A 14,277-nucleotide genomic window follows, 5' to 3' on the forward strand; every position below is an offset into this window, starting at 1 on the left:
TCTTAGCCTTCCCCCTGCACCGCTTGTTGTAAATGTTCTGGAGGGTGGGAAGCCCCCCTCCAATTGTGCGTTCGGCTGAACGTGTCACTCTTTGTAGTCTGCTACGGTCTTGTGCAGTGCTATTCCCAAACCAGGAGGTGATGTTGCCAGGATGCTCTCTATTGTACATGAGTAGAAGTTCCTAAGGATCTTCTGACTGACTTGGAACTTCCTTAGGCGCCTGAGGAAGTAGAGGCGTTGTTGTCGTGCCTTCTTCACAACACTGTCAATGTGTGTGGTCCATGTCAAGTCCTCGGATATGTGGGCTCCGAGGTACTTGAAACTGTTCACTCTCTCAACCGGTGCCCCGTCGATGCTGAGGGGGCTGTAGTCCTTGACCCCCGACCTCCTGAAGTCCACAATCATCTCTTTTGTTTTGCTGACGTTCAGGGAGAGGCAGTTCTCCTGACACCACTGTGACAGATTCTCTACCTCTTCCAGGTAGGCCCTCTCGTCGTTGGCAGAGATCAGGCCCACCACTACTGTGTCATCAGCAAATTTGATGATTGTGTTGTTGTTCCGCTGTGCCGCGCAGTCATGTGTGTACAGGGAGTAGAGGAGGGGGCTCAGAACACAGCCCTGGGGGGCCCCTATGTTGAGCGTGATGGATGAGGAGGTGCAGTTGCCTGCTCTTACCACCTGGGGTCTGCACGTCAGGAAGTCCAACACCCTGAAGAAGGCCATGTAGGCCGAAACATGTTGGACTTTTAAAAGATTTTTCTAAATAATGTAAGCCACTTATTAAAGGCTTTTTAAAAACTGTAGAGCTGCCTTGGATCTCAACCTTTCTTATATAAGCGAATCCTACCCCGGATTTAATCCAAAGAGCACCTACCTGAAACAAAATAAGAACGCTGAAGCCCTCTCCATATCCTTTGTTCTACCCACTGGCAGAGGTCATAGTTCAAGCCCAGGTCCCTGAGCTTGGCTATGAGTTTGGAGGGGACTATGGTATTGAATGCTGAGCTGTAGTCGATGAACAGCATTCTCACATAGTTCCCCTGCCTCTTGTCCAGGTGTGATGCTGCTGTGTGCAGCACATGGGCTATGGCATCCTCCGTGGATCTGTTAGGGCGGTATGCAAATTGCAGGGGGTCCAGGTTGATGGGGAGGGAGGAACAGATGTAGCCCTTCACTAGCTTCTCAAAGCAGCCACTTAAGCCACTTAAGACATATTACCAGCACGTTCAGGACTCAGAGTGTACTTGTCATAGATTATGTCTCAGTGGTTCCAAGATAAGTCTTCCAGAATATATCTTTGAAAATTTTTCGGGAATGAGACCCAGTGTTATCTGAGGCACTCCTTGTTCTCTCAATGCTTAGAAAGGTCTAACAGAAAGTAGCAACCATTCAAATGGTACAAGCAGTAGCTACTGTTCCAGCAAGACGACACCAGACAGTGTTATCAATGGGTTGCATTCATCTGCAAAGACCAAGGTCACTTATAGTAACTTTCACTTTCGGAACCAAAATGTTGTTTGCTCGACACTGTGTTGTGGGATTCCGCCAAAAGTTGGTGTGTTTCTTTAAGGGCTTCATTTGGGAGAAATCATGGTTATTGTGTTCACGTCGATTCTACAGACATCCTCGGATTTAAATAATTATAATAATAATAAATACGACAATACATTTTGTATCATAATGCCGGTGGATTGAGAATTTATAACGGCAAACGTAATTTTTCACCATAAACTAGTTTTCGATATATACAAAGATATATACGGTATATCAAAATATCCCAACCTACGTCACGGCCCAATTGTGGTTACCAGCGTCAGACCAAATATTATTTATGAGCTTTTGGCAGGTGGTTGGTATTCATTATTAGCCCAGAGTAGAAGACTGAGGGTGTCACCAGCAGAGAGGAGCGTCCAATTTCTGTTTCCACGCACTTTGGTGGTGTGCAGGGACTATTATTATTATTATTATTATTATTATTATTATTATGGTGTGCAGAACAGTTATTATGAAGCATAACAGAGTGTGTGTGTGTGTGTGTGTGTGTGTGTGTGTGTGTGTGTGTGTGTGTGTGTGTGTGTGTGTGTGTGTGTGTGTGTGTGTGTGTGTGTGTGTGTGTGTGTGTGTGTGTGTGTGTGTGTGTGTGTGTGTGTGTGTGTGTGTGTTCCAAGAAATAAAGGTGACGCAGGCGTGAGTACAAACGACAACATCCCTATTCCCCCCAGGAAATGGGACATTGTCTAATTTCATCCAGGCGTGACACGCGCTTGCGATCCTCCCAGACTCTCAAATCGATGCCTTCTGTCGCGTTCCATTCATGGTGGGGGAAGTCGGTGGTGGAAAGTAACTAAGAATTTTTTACTCAAGTGCTTTACTTAAGTACAATTTCGAGCTACTTGTACTTTATGTGAGTATTTTCATTTTACTCATTTCACTCGATTCTTGTACCGGATCTCCTCTCTGGTAAACAAGAATACCCTGAAGACTCTGGCAGGAGCACTCATTCAGGGGTACTACGACTATGCTTGCACCTCATGGTACCAAAGCACCTCAAAGGCGCTAAAAACAAAATTACAAACATCTCAAAACAAACTGGTCAGACTACTGCTTGACCTTACTCCTAGAACCCACCTCACCCCTGCCCACTTTGACAACCTAGGATGGCTTAGAGTAGACAACAGAGTACAGCAACTTGCAATGGGCCTGGTCTACAAGATACACTACACGACCAAGGTACCCATGTACATGTCAAAATACTTCCCAAAGGTCAGTGAATACCACGATCACAACACCAGAGGGAGCTCCACAAATCATGTTAAACCCAGATTCGGCTCAAATAAGGGACTAAACACGTTTCGCAATTATGCCACATCAATGTGGAACGCCCTACCCAAAGCTGTAAAGGAATGTGGATCACTACCCACTTTCAAAACCTCTCTCAAGGGACAGACTGCAATTCAAAACTGGCCCCTGTAAATATCCTAACCCAACCCCCTCCAATGTACAGTCATTTACCTAGTATGGTTTTGTCAATAGTCCAATGTACAATTTTGTTTGTTTGTACAGTGTCCCCCCCCCCCCCCCCCTCAATGTACAGTTTTGCTTGTTTATACAGTGTGTCTCTCCCCCCCCCCCCCCCCCAACCACCTCCAATGTAAATTACCCAGTATGGTTGTCAATATCCCAATGCACCCAACCCCCCCCCACCCAACCTCCTCCAATGTACAGTTTCTACGTCAAATGTATATACTCCCTTTTCTTGACTCCTTCTGTATCACAAACAGTACTGTATTTGCAAATCTGGTATGTCATAAATGTATAGATGTAGCAGTACTGACGGGCGGCTAGGTGGTGTAGTGGGCAAGGCACTCGCCACCAGTGTGGAGACGCTAGGATTCGCGTGTTCGAATCCAGCTCTCCACATTGTTTTCAGTTTAGCTGGTCGTCCGCAGTAATACACATTGGCCGTATTACGGGGAGGGAAAACTGAAGGATGGGGATCGAACGTTGTGAACAAGCGACTCCTACAAGTCGGTTGGTGCGCCTGCGCAGTAGAATCAGGAAGTGTCGGGGGCAGCGTGAGCCTCCCACGCGTTACTCCTCGACACTGAGAGATCGAGCTGCGCAGGTGAAAAGATGCGACTGCTGTTACCTCAAGTACCGGAGGGGACTTGTGCTATGTATGACTTAGTCCACATTGCAGCCGGCTTGTGGGAGGCAAGAAACAGCGTTCGTGACAGGGGAGGGTTGAATTGGATGATACGAAATTGGGATGGGAGAAAAATAGAAAAATGGGAGAAAAAGTGGATCAAAAAAAAAATATGTAGCAGTACTGACTATCTGTATGTCATATATGTCCTGATGAATTGAAAATGGGGGACCCTGATGTAAACAAGACGAAAGTCTTTCTCTGGTCTGCATCCCCTTAACAATTGTGTGTATTGAGCTGTACTGTATTGTACCCATTCTGCAATCTGTTAATAAAGTTTTCAATCAATTCAATCAATCAATCAAGGCAACTTTATACTTTTACTCCACTACATTTCAAGGGAAATATTGTACTTTTTAACTCCACTACATTTATCTGAACCCATCAGTTACTAGTTACTTTGAAGAAAAGGATTTTGCATAGAAAACATAATATACAAAATGAAAAATGTATGAAGATTATATACTTTCACATTTGAAGCCTGTCAACTTCAAGAGGACTTAATCAGAGCAGCATAACTGGACCACATACCACTTTAACATAACCTTTAATCAGAGCAGCATAACTGGACCACATACCACTTTAACATAACCTTTAATCAGAGCAGGGTGCTTAATGTCTGAAGGAGTCGACTGAAGGCTTCTTGTCCTCTGCGAAAGCATGCAATTGGTCCACTGATGGATACATCTTGATATTTGTGTTCATTAGACAGGTGAAATCCTCTTGCAGTGCCTCTGTGCCCGTTTTCTTAGGCAGTTAGCCTCACTGGTATGCGCGCCATTAGCGTTAGCCACGCTTCTAGGCCTCTTTGCTTTTGGAAAGAATGATAAAAAAATATATATATATTATAATCTTTTTTTATAATCTTTTTTTTCATTAGACTAAGAGGTTGGCAGTCGACTACGGCTCCTTTCGATCGATTAGTCGACTATTCGACTAGTCGAGGTCAGCCCTAATATTTACATGACCTGGTACAATCTGTCCCTGACATACTGTTTATCTGAACGTCCGCTCCTGTCCTCTCGTTGTGTTGACATGAGGACAGAGGCATGTGCCATGCAGGCTGGCAGTGAGAGACGTCACAAGCGAGGGCAGAATTATATCACTGCACTGTTGGGTGAAAACCTTGTATCTCCGAGAGACAATTTCACAGTTATCCTTCTCTCAGTCTCTCCTGTCATCTGCCGGCATCTTATCAACATACGCAGTGCCGTCTGGGAGAAATGCGAGGCCCTGTGCGAGATTTAAACGTGAGGCCCCCCCCTAAAGGAAAAAAAAAGGGAAAAAAAAGAATAATTTAATAAAAAGATATATTTTTTTTTTATTAATACATTTATATATTTTTTTGCATACAGTCAACGTATTCTTAAATACTAATACTAACGCTGCCCGAGGCTGGGCATACAGTCAACGTATTCTTAAATAATAGCGCTGCCCGAGGCTGGGCATATGATACAGTCAACGTATTCTTAAATAACAGGGAAAATGCATAAAACACCCCTGGGCCCCGTTCCCCGTACCTGGTTCAACTAAGTCGATCAAGATGTCATTATCCAGATTCAGTTAACCCGATGTTTGAAGCCGGGATTTTCCTGTTCCTCGAAGGTGGATTCAGTCTCGTTAACTCAAGCCAGACTTGAGACCCAGGATAAGTGCGCGTGCCCGCCTCAGCCGAGAAGGCAGCAAGTGTCGAGAGCAGAGATCCTGATTCTCTAGCGGCATTGATTGATTAATTGATTTAAAACTTTAGTAACATATTGCAGTACGGCTCAATCGCCTCGCCGACAAGTTAAATGCGTTATCTATAGGCTAATTTTAAGTCCCTCATTACCTCAATCAATCAGATTATATTTCTTTAAACTTGCCTGCTGGATTGAATAATCAAATGAGATCTTGCTAGCGAAAATAATTAGTTAAACTGTTATACAGAATTACGATACGGCTCTCTTACCCATTGATTGATGTGTGGTTGATCTTTTACTTATCTCCACTGTGGTCTAACGGGTTGTTCTTTTGACTTTCACGCAGACGACCGGGGTTCGAAACCCTAGTCTTTTCCTTCTTTTTGCAATATAGGAATAATTCAATTTGGTGCACGTTGAGAGCTATATAAAGAATGACATCCTCAATGCATGTAGATTTATAATATTTTAACTTAAAACCAGGCTACTTTGGCGTATAATCATTAATATTATATTCCAAAAATGAATATTGGAAACACGGGGTTTCGAACACCGGTCGCTGGGTTGGCAGGATTGAGCACTACCGCTGCGCCACTGTGCCAGATGGGATAAATTCATTGTTTATACATTAATGAACGAGAGACCCGTGTTTAGAATATTCTTTATTTTGAATGAAGTTTTATTTCTTTATCCTCATTCATTAATGTGACGTCAACGGCTCATTCAATTTCTCAAATCCGTCAAACAGCGCATCTCATCAGACATCTTAATCCCAGTTACAATTAAAATAACCACATAATGTGTACATCGCACCGAGCGAGCGCCACGGTATATATAACGTGCATTATTTAGGACAAAGTGAATTTAGTATCAGCATTTTGGGTCTATTTTACATTTCAAAAGCCCCCTCTGGAAGAATGGAGCACAAAAACGTAATTCAGAATGGTATAATGCAGATCGTAGACTGTGGGAATAATTTCAGGAAACGGGCTGTCACTTCTTTGCGGGGGCGTGGCGATGGTTGATCCGGCTAACTTGAACTTAAACCCTGCTTTCGACCAGGCTCAAACTTTTGGATCTGTTGTCATGGTGATTTGGATAATCCAGGTACGGGGAGCCGGAAAGTCCGGCTTAAGTCAGACTTCACCGAAAGTTATCCGGCTAACTCAGTTATCCAGGTACGGGGAACGGGGCCCTGGAACCTGATAAACAAGCTTAAAGCCAGGTAAATCTTTCAAGCACGACATGCAGATTTGCAGTTTTGCCTTATTTGAATCGAACTCTATAAGCTTAGTACACACGTCACAAACTGCACGAGCACAGTGTGAAATGTTCCCAGAGAGCAACTTGTAAAGCTGGAGTGATCATGTTGAGCAGTAATGTCCAGGCAGCAGAACAGTGCATAGCATTACTGCACATTCAATATTGATACCGGAGCAGACCCTGTTGCATGATGCAACACACCGAGTGAGAGAGAGAGAGACAGAGAGAGACCGAGAGAGCGTGCGAGAGAGAGAGAGAGCGCAAGAGAGCGAGAGAGAGAGCGAGAGCGAGAGAGAGCGTGCGAGAGAGAGAGATCCACGGCGGGAACAGAATAGATTGCATTAAAAACTCACCCTAACGCAGAATCAGGTCCAAGAGGAAGGAGACGACCGTGGAGATGACAAAGTTCACCAGTCCCATGATATTGTCCCCCCCGTTGGGATGAACTTGGGAGTCTGTTCCTAGTTTATCTGCCACACGTTAGCACTCGATAACGTAGCTAACGCTAGTTAGCTGTCCCTGCCTTTAGCTAAGCTACTAGCCGACATGGCTAGCCCGACTGAACCACACGTTAGCACTCGATAACGTAGCTAAAGCTAACTAGCTAGCTAGGTTAGCTAATGCTAGTTAGCTGTCCCTGCCTTTAGCTAAGCTACTAGCCAACATGGCTAGCCTGACTGAACGTTCTAACACGCAACAACTTTCATCTTCAGTCCATCTGCCGAACGTCCTCTTCATCTTGGCATAAGCTAATCACTATACTTGGTATTGATAAGCTTACGGCACGCAGCGTTATTTCTTCTGCTCCGATGCTGCACATTTGGTTTTCAAAAGTAGGATGCTCTTGGCCAAGACATCCACTCGCTCCTGTGGATAGCGCCGAATAGACCCTGTACCTGTACCTAGGGATTCCCCGATCACGTTTTTTGCCACCGATACCGATCACCGATCGTCGTGAGCCATATCGGCCGATACCGATCCGATCGTTTTTGATTAAAAGAAATTAAAATTTATTTTATATAATTTATTTTTTATTTTTATAAAATATATATATTATATAATTAGACTTGTACTTGTATTATCTGCGAGACATCGCCACCACGCAACAAGCTCCACTGTCTGTGTGTACTCTGGTAGCCTCCAGCTACGGCCAGGATTCTCCGGAGCTGCACCTGAACCCTATACTCGAGTAGCCTCGAGCTACGGCAAGGATTCTCCGGCGCTGCAGCTGGACCCTAGTATTGGTATAACGTTAAATCACATTCACAAGCCCTCAGCTCGAATACGCATCGAATCAGTGTTATAAGACATTGATATCAGGAGCTATCTGTAGCTACTGCTAGCCGGATATATAACGTTAATACAACGCCTCAGTGAATTATTTAGTTCAATGGGACATTTAGTTTTGAACAGTGAACTAGCTTGCGCTAACGTGAGCTAACAGCTAACAGCTAACAGTTATCATACACTCTACTAGACTTTGTGGAGCGTTTGTTTATGTCAGGAGCTATCGGTAGCTGGCCGGCTAGATACCGTTCGGTTAGACAATGCCTCATCATGTATTAAACTAAAAGTGAATAGTTGACTGGGTCATTTTGTAACGGTAGCTAAGCTAACGTTAGCTCATGGAGACGCCGTCCTCCCGTGTCCCGTCCCACTAGAGTAGACCACTACTAGACCCGTGTTTACATGCGTGCTGGAGGGATGAGCAGACGCCGCACCACCCGGTGTTGAGACAGAACGATCGGCGAAAATAAAGCATTATCACCGATCACCGATCGCATATTTATACTGAGTATCGGCCGATAACGATCGGTGGCCGATCGATCGGGGCATCCCTACCTGTACCCCCTCCCCTCGTGGATAATACCGGTCTTCTTCACATCTCTCTACCGACTACCAGACCGACGCCAACCAGCTCCCCCTAGTGTTAGTCCTCCCACGATGCTTTGCACAAAAGTAAACGGGTCATTGAATGAAACCAATAGTATATCTGCAGAGCCGCAGAGCCCGGAACACTATTCTACAAACGTGTCTAATGTGAAATATATAAGCATGTAAGCAAAACTAGATTTTAGGTCTGTGATGGAAAGTGATTGTTAACATTCTATTTATTTATATTTTTATAAAGAAAAATTATAATAAATCTTCTCGCGAGAGGCCCCCCTCGCGAGGGGGGGTACACACGTGCACGCACACACACACACACACAGAGTCAAAGAGATAGCGAGAGATGGACAGAGAGCGGAGAAGGAGCACTGAAAAAGTATGATTTTTTTTTTAACACATAAAGAATAGAAAATGGAACTGTGACCTCTTATCGCTCAGATAAGAGGAACACTCTATTATCCGCCAACAGCTCCACGGCAATGGTTAGAAGAGAATGGAATGGAAAACTGGAACATAAACAAGGGGTTCACCGGTACGGGTTCTGGTGTCTGATATCAGTAGAGTATTGGTATATAGCGATAGATAGATGGATGGATAGATAGATAGATAGGTAGATAGATAATAATAATTAATAATTCATTACATTTATATAGCGCTTTTCTCAGACTCAAAGCGCTCCCCACAATGTAGGGTGGAAATTGCCTCTACCACTGGTAGCACCCAACCTTGCGGCAGCGGTGGTGTAGTGGTTAACACTGTCGCCTCACAGCAAGAAGGTCCAGGGTTCGATTCCCGCTTGGGGACCAGGTTTCCGCGTTGCCAGGTACCCAGGTGGGGTATCTCCCAGGCCCCTCTGTGTGGAGTTTGCATGTTCTCCCCGTGCTCGCAAGGGTCCCCCCCCCCCCCCCCCCCGATAAGAGAAACCCAATGGAAAAACATGCACAACCAACAGATCGCTGACGCTGTCGCATCCTTGACGAAGGAGCACTTGGATTGGTCTCCGGGCGCGGCCCCTCGTCGACGCCCTGTCTGCTCCCGGCTGCCCCTGGGGGGAAGGACGACGGGATGGGTTAAGCGCAGAGCTCAATCGCATCGGCGACTGAGAAAAAGACAATGCATGTGTTTGTGTGTGTGCCGCTCCCATTGCATGTCCAGTTCGTTGCATGCCAAATAAAGACCTCTAAAGAGGTCCTGCATTATTATTATTATTATTATTATTATTATTATTATAACCTTGGGCTGCGCAGACCTCAATGGCTGCCATACACTGGCACCAGGCACACATCACACATACACAATGGCTGAATGGCTCAGGAGACAGGGATTGATATCAGTCAATTAAGGGGAAGGGATGATTAGGTGGCCTTGAAGACCTGATTGGGAATTTGGCCAGGAATGTCGGGGAACACCCTACTCTTTACGATAGGCATCCTGGGTTCTTTAACGACCAAATTCAGTCAGGACCTTGGTTTAGCGTCTCATCCAAAGGACGGTACTCGCAGTTGTACGGTGTCCCTATCACCGCAACAGGGGCATTGTTACTGACAAGTCCAGATGACAGAGTGCCCCCTGCTGGACAACAACACCGCTGTCCGACAACGGCCTTGACTGGGGCTCGAACCGGTGATCTTCCTATCATGAGTCCGGAGCTCTATTCATGTAGCCACACTGCCTAAGCTATTCAGATAGATAGATAGAATAAATACAAAATAAATATATGAAAAATCACACATCACACACATTTCTGTCAGATGAACCCATGATCTACTCCTGTCTTGTTGAATAGAACAGTGGATCAGGATTCAGACTGGGCTGCTGTTGTTTAGTGTAGAAGTGTAGCAGGCAGTGATGCCAGGACATTCCTTTCTGCTAGCTATAGTATCCAGTCAGCCAACAGCTACATTTTACTCACAAGCCTTTTCCATGTCAAGGACCCCTGCATTGATACACATTAGGACCCCCACATTGATACACATTATAACCCCCACATTGATACACATTATAACCCCCACATTGATACACATTATAACCCCCACATTGATACACATTATAACCCCCACATTGATACACATTATAACCCCCACATTGATACACATTATAACCCCCACATTGATACACATTATAACCCCCACATTGATGCACATTAGGACCCCCACATTGATACACATTATAACCCCCACATTGATACACATTATAACCCCCACATTGATACACATTATAACCCCCACATTGATACACATTATAACCCCCACATTGATACACATTATAACCCCCACATTGATACACATTATAACCCCCACATTGATACACATTATAACCCCCACATTGATACACATTATAACCCCCACATTGATGCACATTAGGACCCCCACATTGATACACATTATAACCCCCACATTGATACACATTAGGACCCCCACATTGATACACATTATAACCCCCACATTGATACACATTATAACCCCCACATTGATACACATTATAACCCCCACATTGATGCACATTAGGACCCCCACATTGATACACATTATAACCCCCACATTGATACACATTATAACCCCCACATTGATACACATTATAACCCCCACATTGATACACATTATAACCCCCACATTGATACACATTATAACCCCCACATTGATACACATTATAACCCCCACATTGATGCACATTAGGACCCCCACATTGATACACATTATAACCCCCACATTGATACACATTAGGACCCCCACATTGATACACATTATAACCCCCACATTGATACACATTATAACCCCCACATTGATACATATTATAACCCCCACATTGATACACATTATAACCCCCACATTGATGCACATTAGGACCCCCACATTGATACACATTATAACCCCCACATTGATACACATTATAACCCCCACATTGATACACATTATAACCCCCACATTGATACACATTATAACCCCCACATTGATGCACATTAGGACCCCCACATTGATACACATTATAACCCCCACATTGATGCACATTAGGACCCCCACATTGATACACATTATAACCCCCACATTGATACACATTAGGACCCCCACATTGATACACATTATAACCCCCACATTGATACACATTATAACCCCCACATTGATACACATTATAACCCCCACATTGATACACATTATAACCCCCACATTGATGCACATTAGGACCCCCACATTGATACACATTATAACCCCCACATTGATACACATTAGGACCCCCACATTGATACACATTATAACCCTCACATTGATACACATTAGGACCCCCACATTGATACACATTAGGACCCCCACACTGATACGCATTAGGACCCCGGCATTGATACACATTAGGACCCCCACATTGATACACATTAGGACCTCGGCATTGATACACATTAGGACCCCCACATCGATACACATTAGGACCCCCACATTGATACACATTAGGACCCCGGCATTGATACACATTAGGACCCCCACATTGATACACATTAGGACCCCCACATTGATACACATCAGGACCCCGGCATTGATACACATTAGGCCATGAACCCCCATTTGATTAGAACTTGTCTTAGGTAACCCTATCTGAGAAGATATGAAATATTAAATAAATTGTTATATTGTAGGAATGCAGTAATGATAGCGTAGACAGAGTCGTGTTCCGATGCAAAAACACTATTTTATTACGCACTCTACTGTCGCACCAACAACACTTCCATTCATCTTTCCCTCGTCTCTCTTTAACTACGTCATCCCCCGCTAAGGGTCACAGGAGATGTAGTAAACACCACAATAGGCTAGAATGCCGTGAATTATGTCCCAGTAGCCACTACAATATATGACTTAGGTCAAAGTTACATAACTGTCTCTACTGTAGGTGGGGAGGTGACATTGGAGCGACTGAGACCTACGTTTAGAGTAGTCTCTCTTATATAATCTCATGGGGCTGAACCTCTAGTGAATCAACAGTGGAATTCAGATACTCCCCATTTTTCCGGGAAGCCCCTGGAACCTGCTCCATGACCCCTGGGGGTCCCGGGACCCCTCGTTGGGAAGCACTGTTATAACAGGAAGTGCCTCTTATAACAGGAAGTGCCTCTTGTCATCACATGTGATTATGAACATTATGAGCCAAGGAACAATCCTCTCTGTATGTGCTTCTCTGTACAGGGAATGAAACCCGACAGCTTCTACAAAGTCAAACTCCCCGAACTCAAAGAGATCATCGAGGGATGCATCCGTATGAACAAAGATGCAAGGTGAGTCACGTGCCTCTTGTCTTTTGAAACAAGCTAACATATTTATTGTAACAAACATAATACACCAGGGGCTGGGAGGTACACCGTTGTGGATCCATGCAAAGGTATGGATTTTTACAACACTGTAGTCCACAATATATATATACACATATCATAAAAAATACACACATATCCTCTACAATATACACATAGCATAAACAATATACACATCATATACAATATTAACATATACATTATACACATAACATAAATAATATACACATCATATACAATACACATAATACAATATACACATATAACGACTATACACATACAGTATCATAAAGAATATACACATATCATGAACAATATACACATATCATAAACAATATGTACATATCATAAACAATATATACATATTATAAACAATATACACGTACAGGCGACTATGCGTAGGAGTGTGTTTCAGGCTGTGTGACGTACAGGTGTACAGGCAGCTATGGTAGGAGTGTGTTTCAGGCTGTGTGACGTACAGGCAGCTATGGTAGTAGGAGTGTGTTTCAGGCTGTGTGACGTACAGGTGTACAGGCAGCTATGCATAGGAGTGTGTTTCAGGCTGTGACGTACAGGCAGCTATGTGTAGGAGTGTGTTTCAGGCAGTGTGACGTACAGGCAGCTATGTGTAGGAGTGTGTTTCAGGCAGTGTGACGTACAGGCAGCTATGCGTAGGAGTGTGTTTCAGGCTGTGTGACGTACAGGCAGCTATGTGTCAAGTCAAGTCAAGTCAAGAGTTTTAATTGTCACGGCATACAGGTATACAATGAAATGCGGGTGGTCTTGCCCGCAACGATGTGCAATACAGTGGTACATATAATAGAATCAAAAGAAGAAACAACATTGTGCAGTAACAGATAGCAGGTAACATGGAGTGACATCTCGGTATCTGTACATAGTTATTTACAGCGCATGTGTGACATGCTAGTTAGCTTTGGTAGTGCAATACACTGTTCCTGTTATTCTAATTTAAAGTGTCCTTTCCTTTGGCCATAAGTGTGCGTGTGTGCGACATGAGTGTGTGCCCGCTCATGTTAAAGTGTTAAGTGGCTGCTCGTGTGTGAGCGTGCACAGTGTGCGTGTCGTGTGTGTGTTCATGTGTGCTTGTGTGTGGACAGTTCAATGTTCTGAGCACTCAATGTACATTGTTCATGGCTCTGATGGCCTGGGGGAAGAAGCTGAGCCTAAGCCGCTCTGTCCTAGTAGCTGGGATTTGCAGGCGTCTGCCTGACCTCAGCAGCTGAAACAGGCTGTTATTGGGGTGGTGAGGGTCTTTCATTATCCTGCAGGCTCTGGATTTGCACCTCTTGTTGTATAGAACCTGCAGGGGGGGTAGTGCAATACCCGTGGTACGCTCGGCTGAGCGCACCACTTTCTGTAGGGCCTTCTTGTCCTGTGCCGTGCTGTTTCCATACCAGGCAGTGATGTTTCCGGTCAGGATGCTC

The 14,277-nt window shown here is 44.4% G+C and overlaps 1 protein-coding gene across 1 annotated transcript in view; it reads left to right on the top strand.

The window, feature by feature from the left end:
• wnk4a (WNK lysine deficient protein kinase 4a) overlaps positions 1-14,277 on the top strand; it is a 209,809-nt gene that overhangs the window by 118,576 nt on the left and 76,956 nt on the right. Inside the window, exon 5 of the mRNA XM_084331128.1 lies at positions 12,711-12,799. Within this exon, the coding sequence (XP_084187254.1) occupies positions 12,711-12,799 (89 nt within the window). The remainder of the gene's footprint in view (positions 1-12,710; positions 12,800-14,277) is intronic.

This window comes from Notolepis coatsorum (assembly GCF_963971535.1).
Source record: "Notolepis coatsorum genome assembly, chromosome: 15".
In the NCBI taxonomy this organism is placed as follows: domain Eukaryota; kingdom Metazoa; phylum Chordata; class Actinopteri; order Aulopiformes; family Paralepididae; genus Notolepis; species Notolepis coatsorum.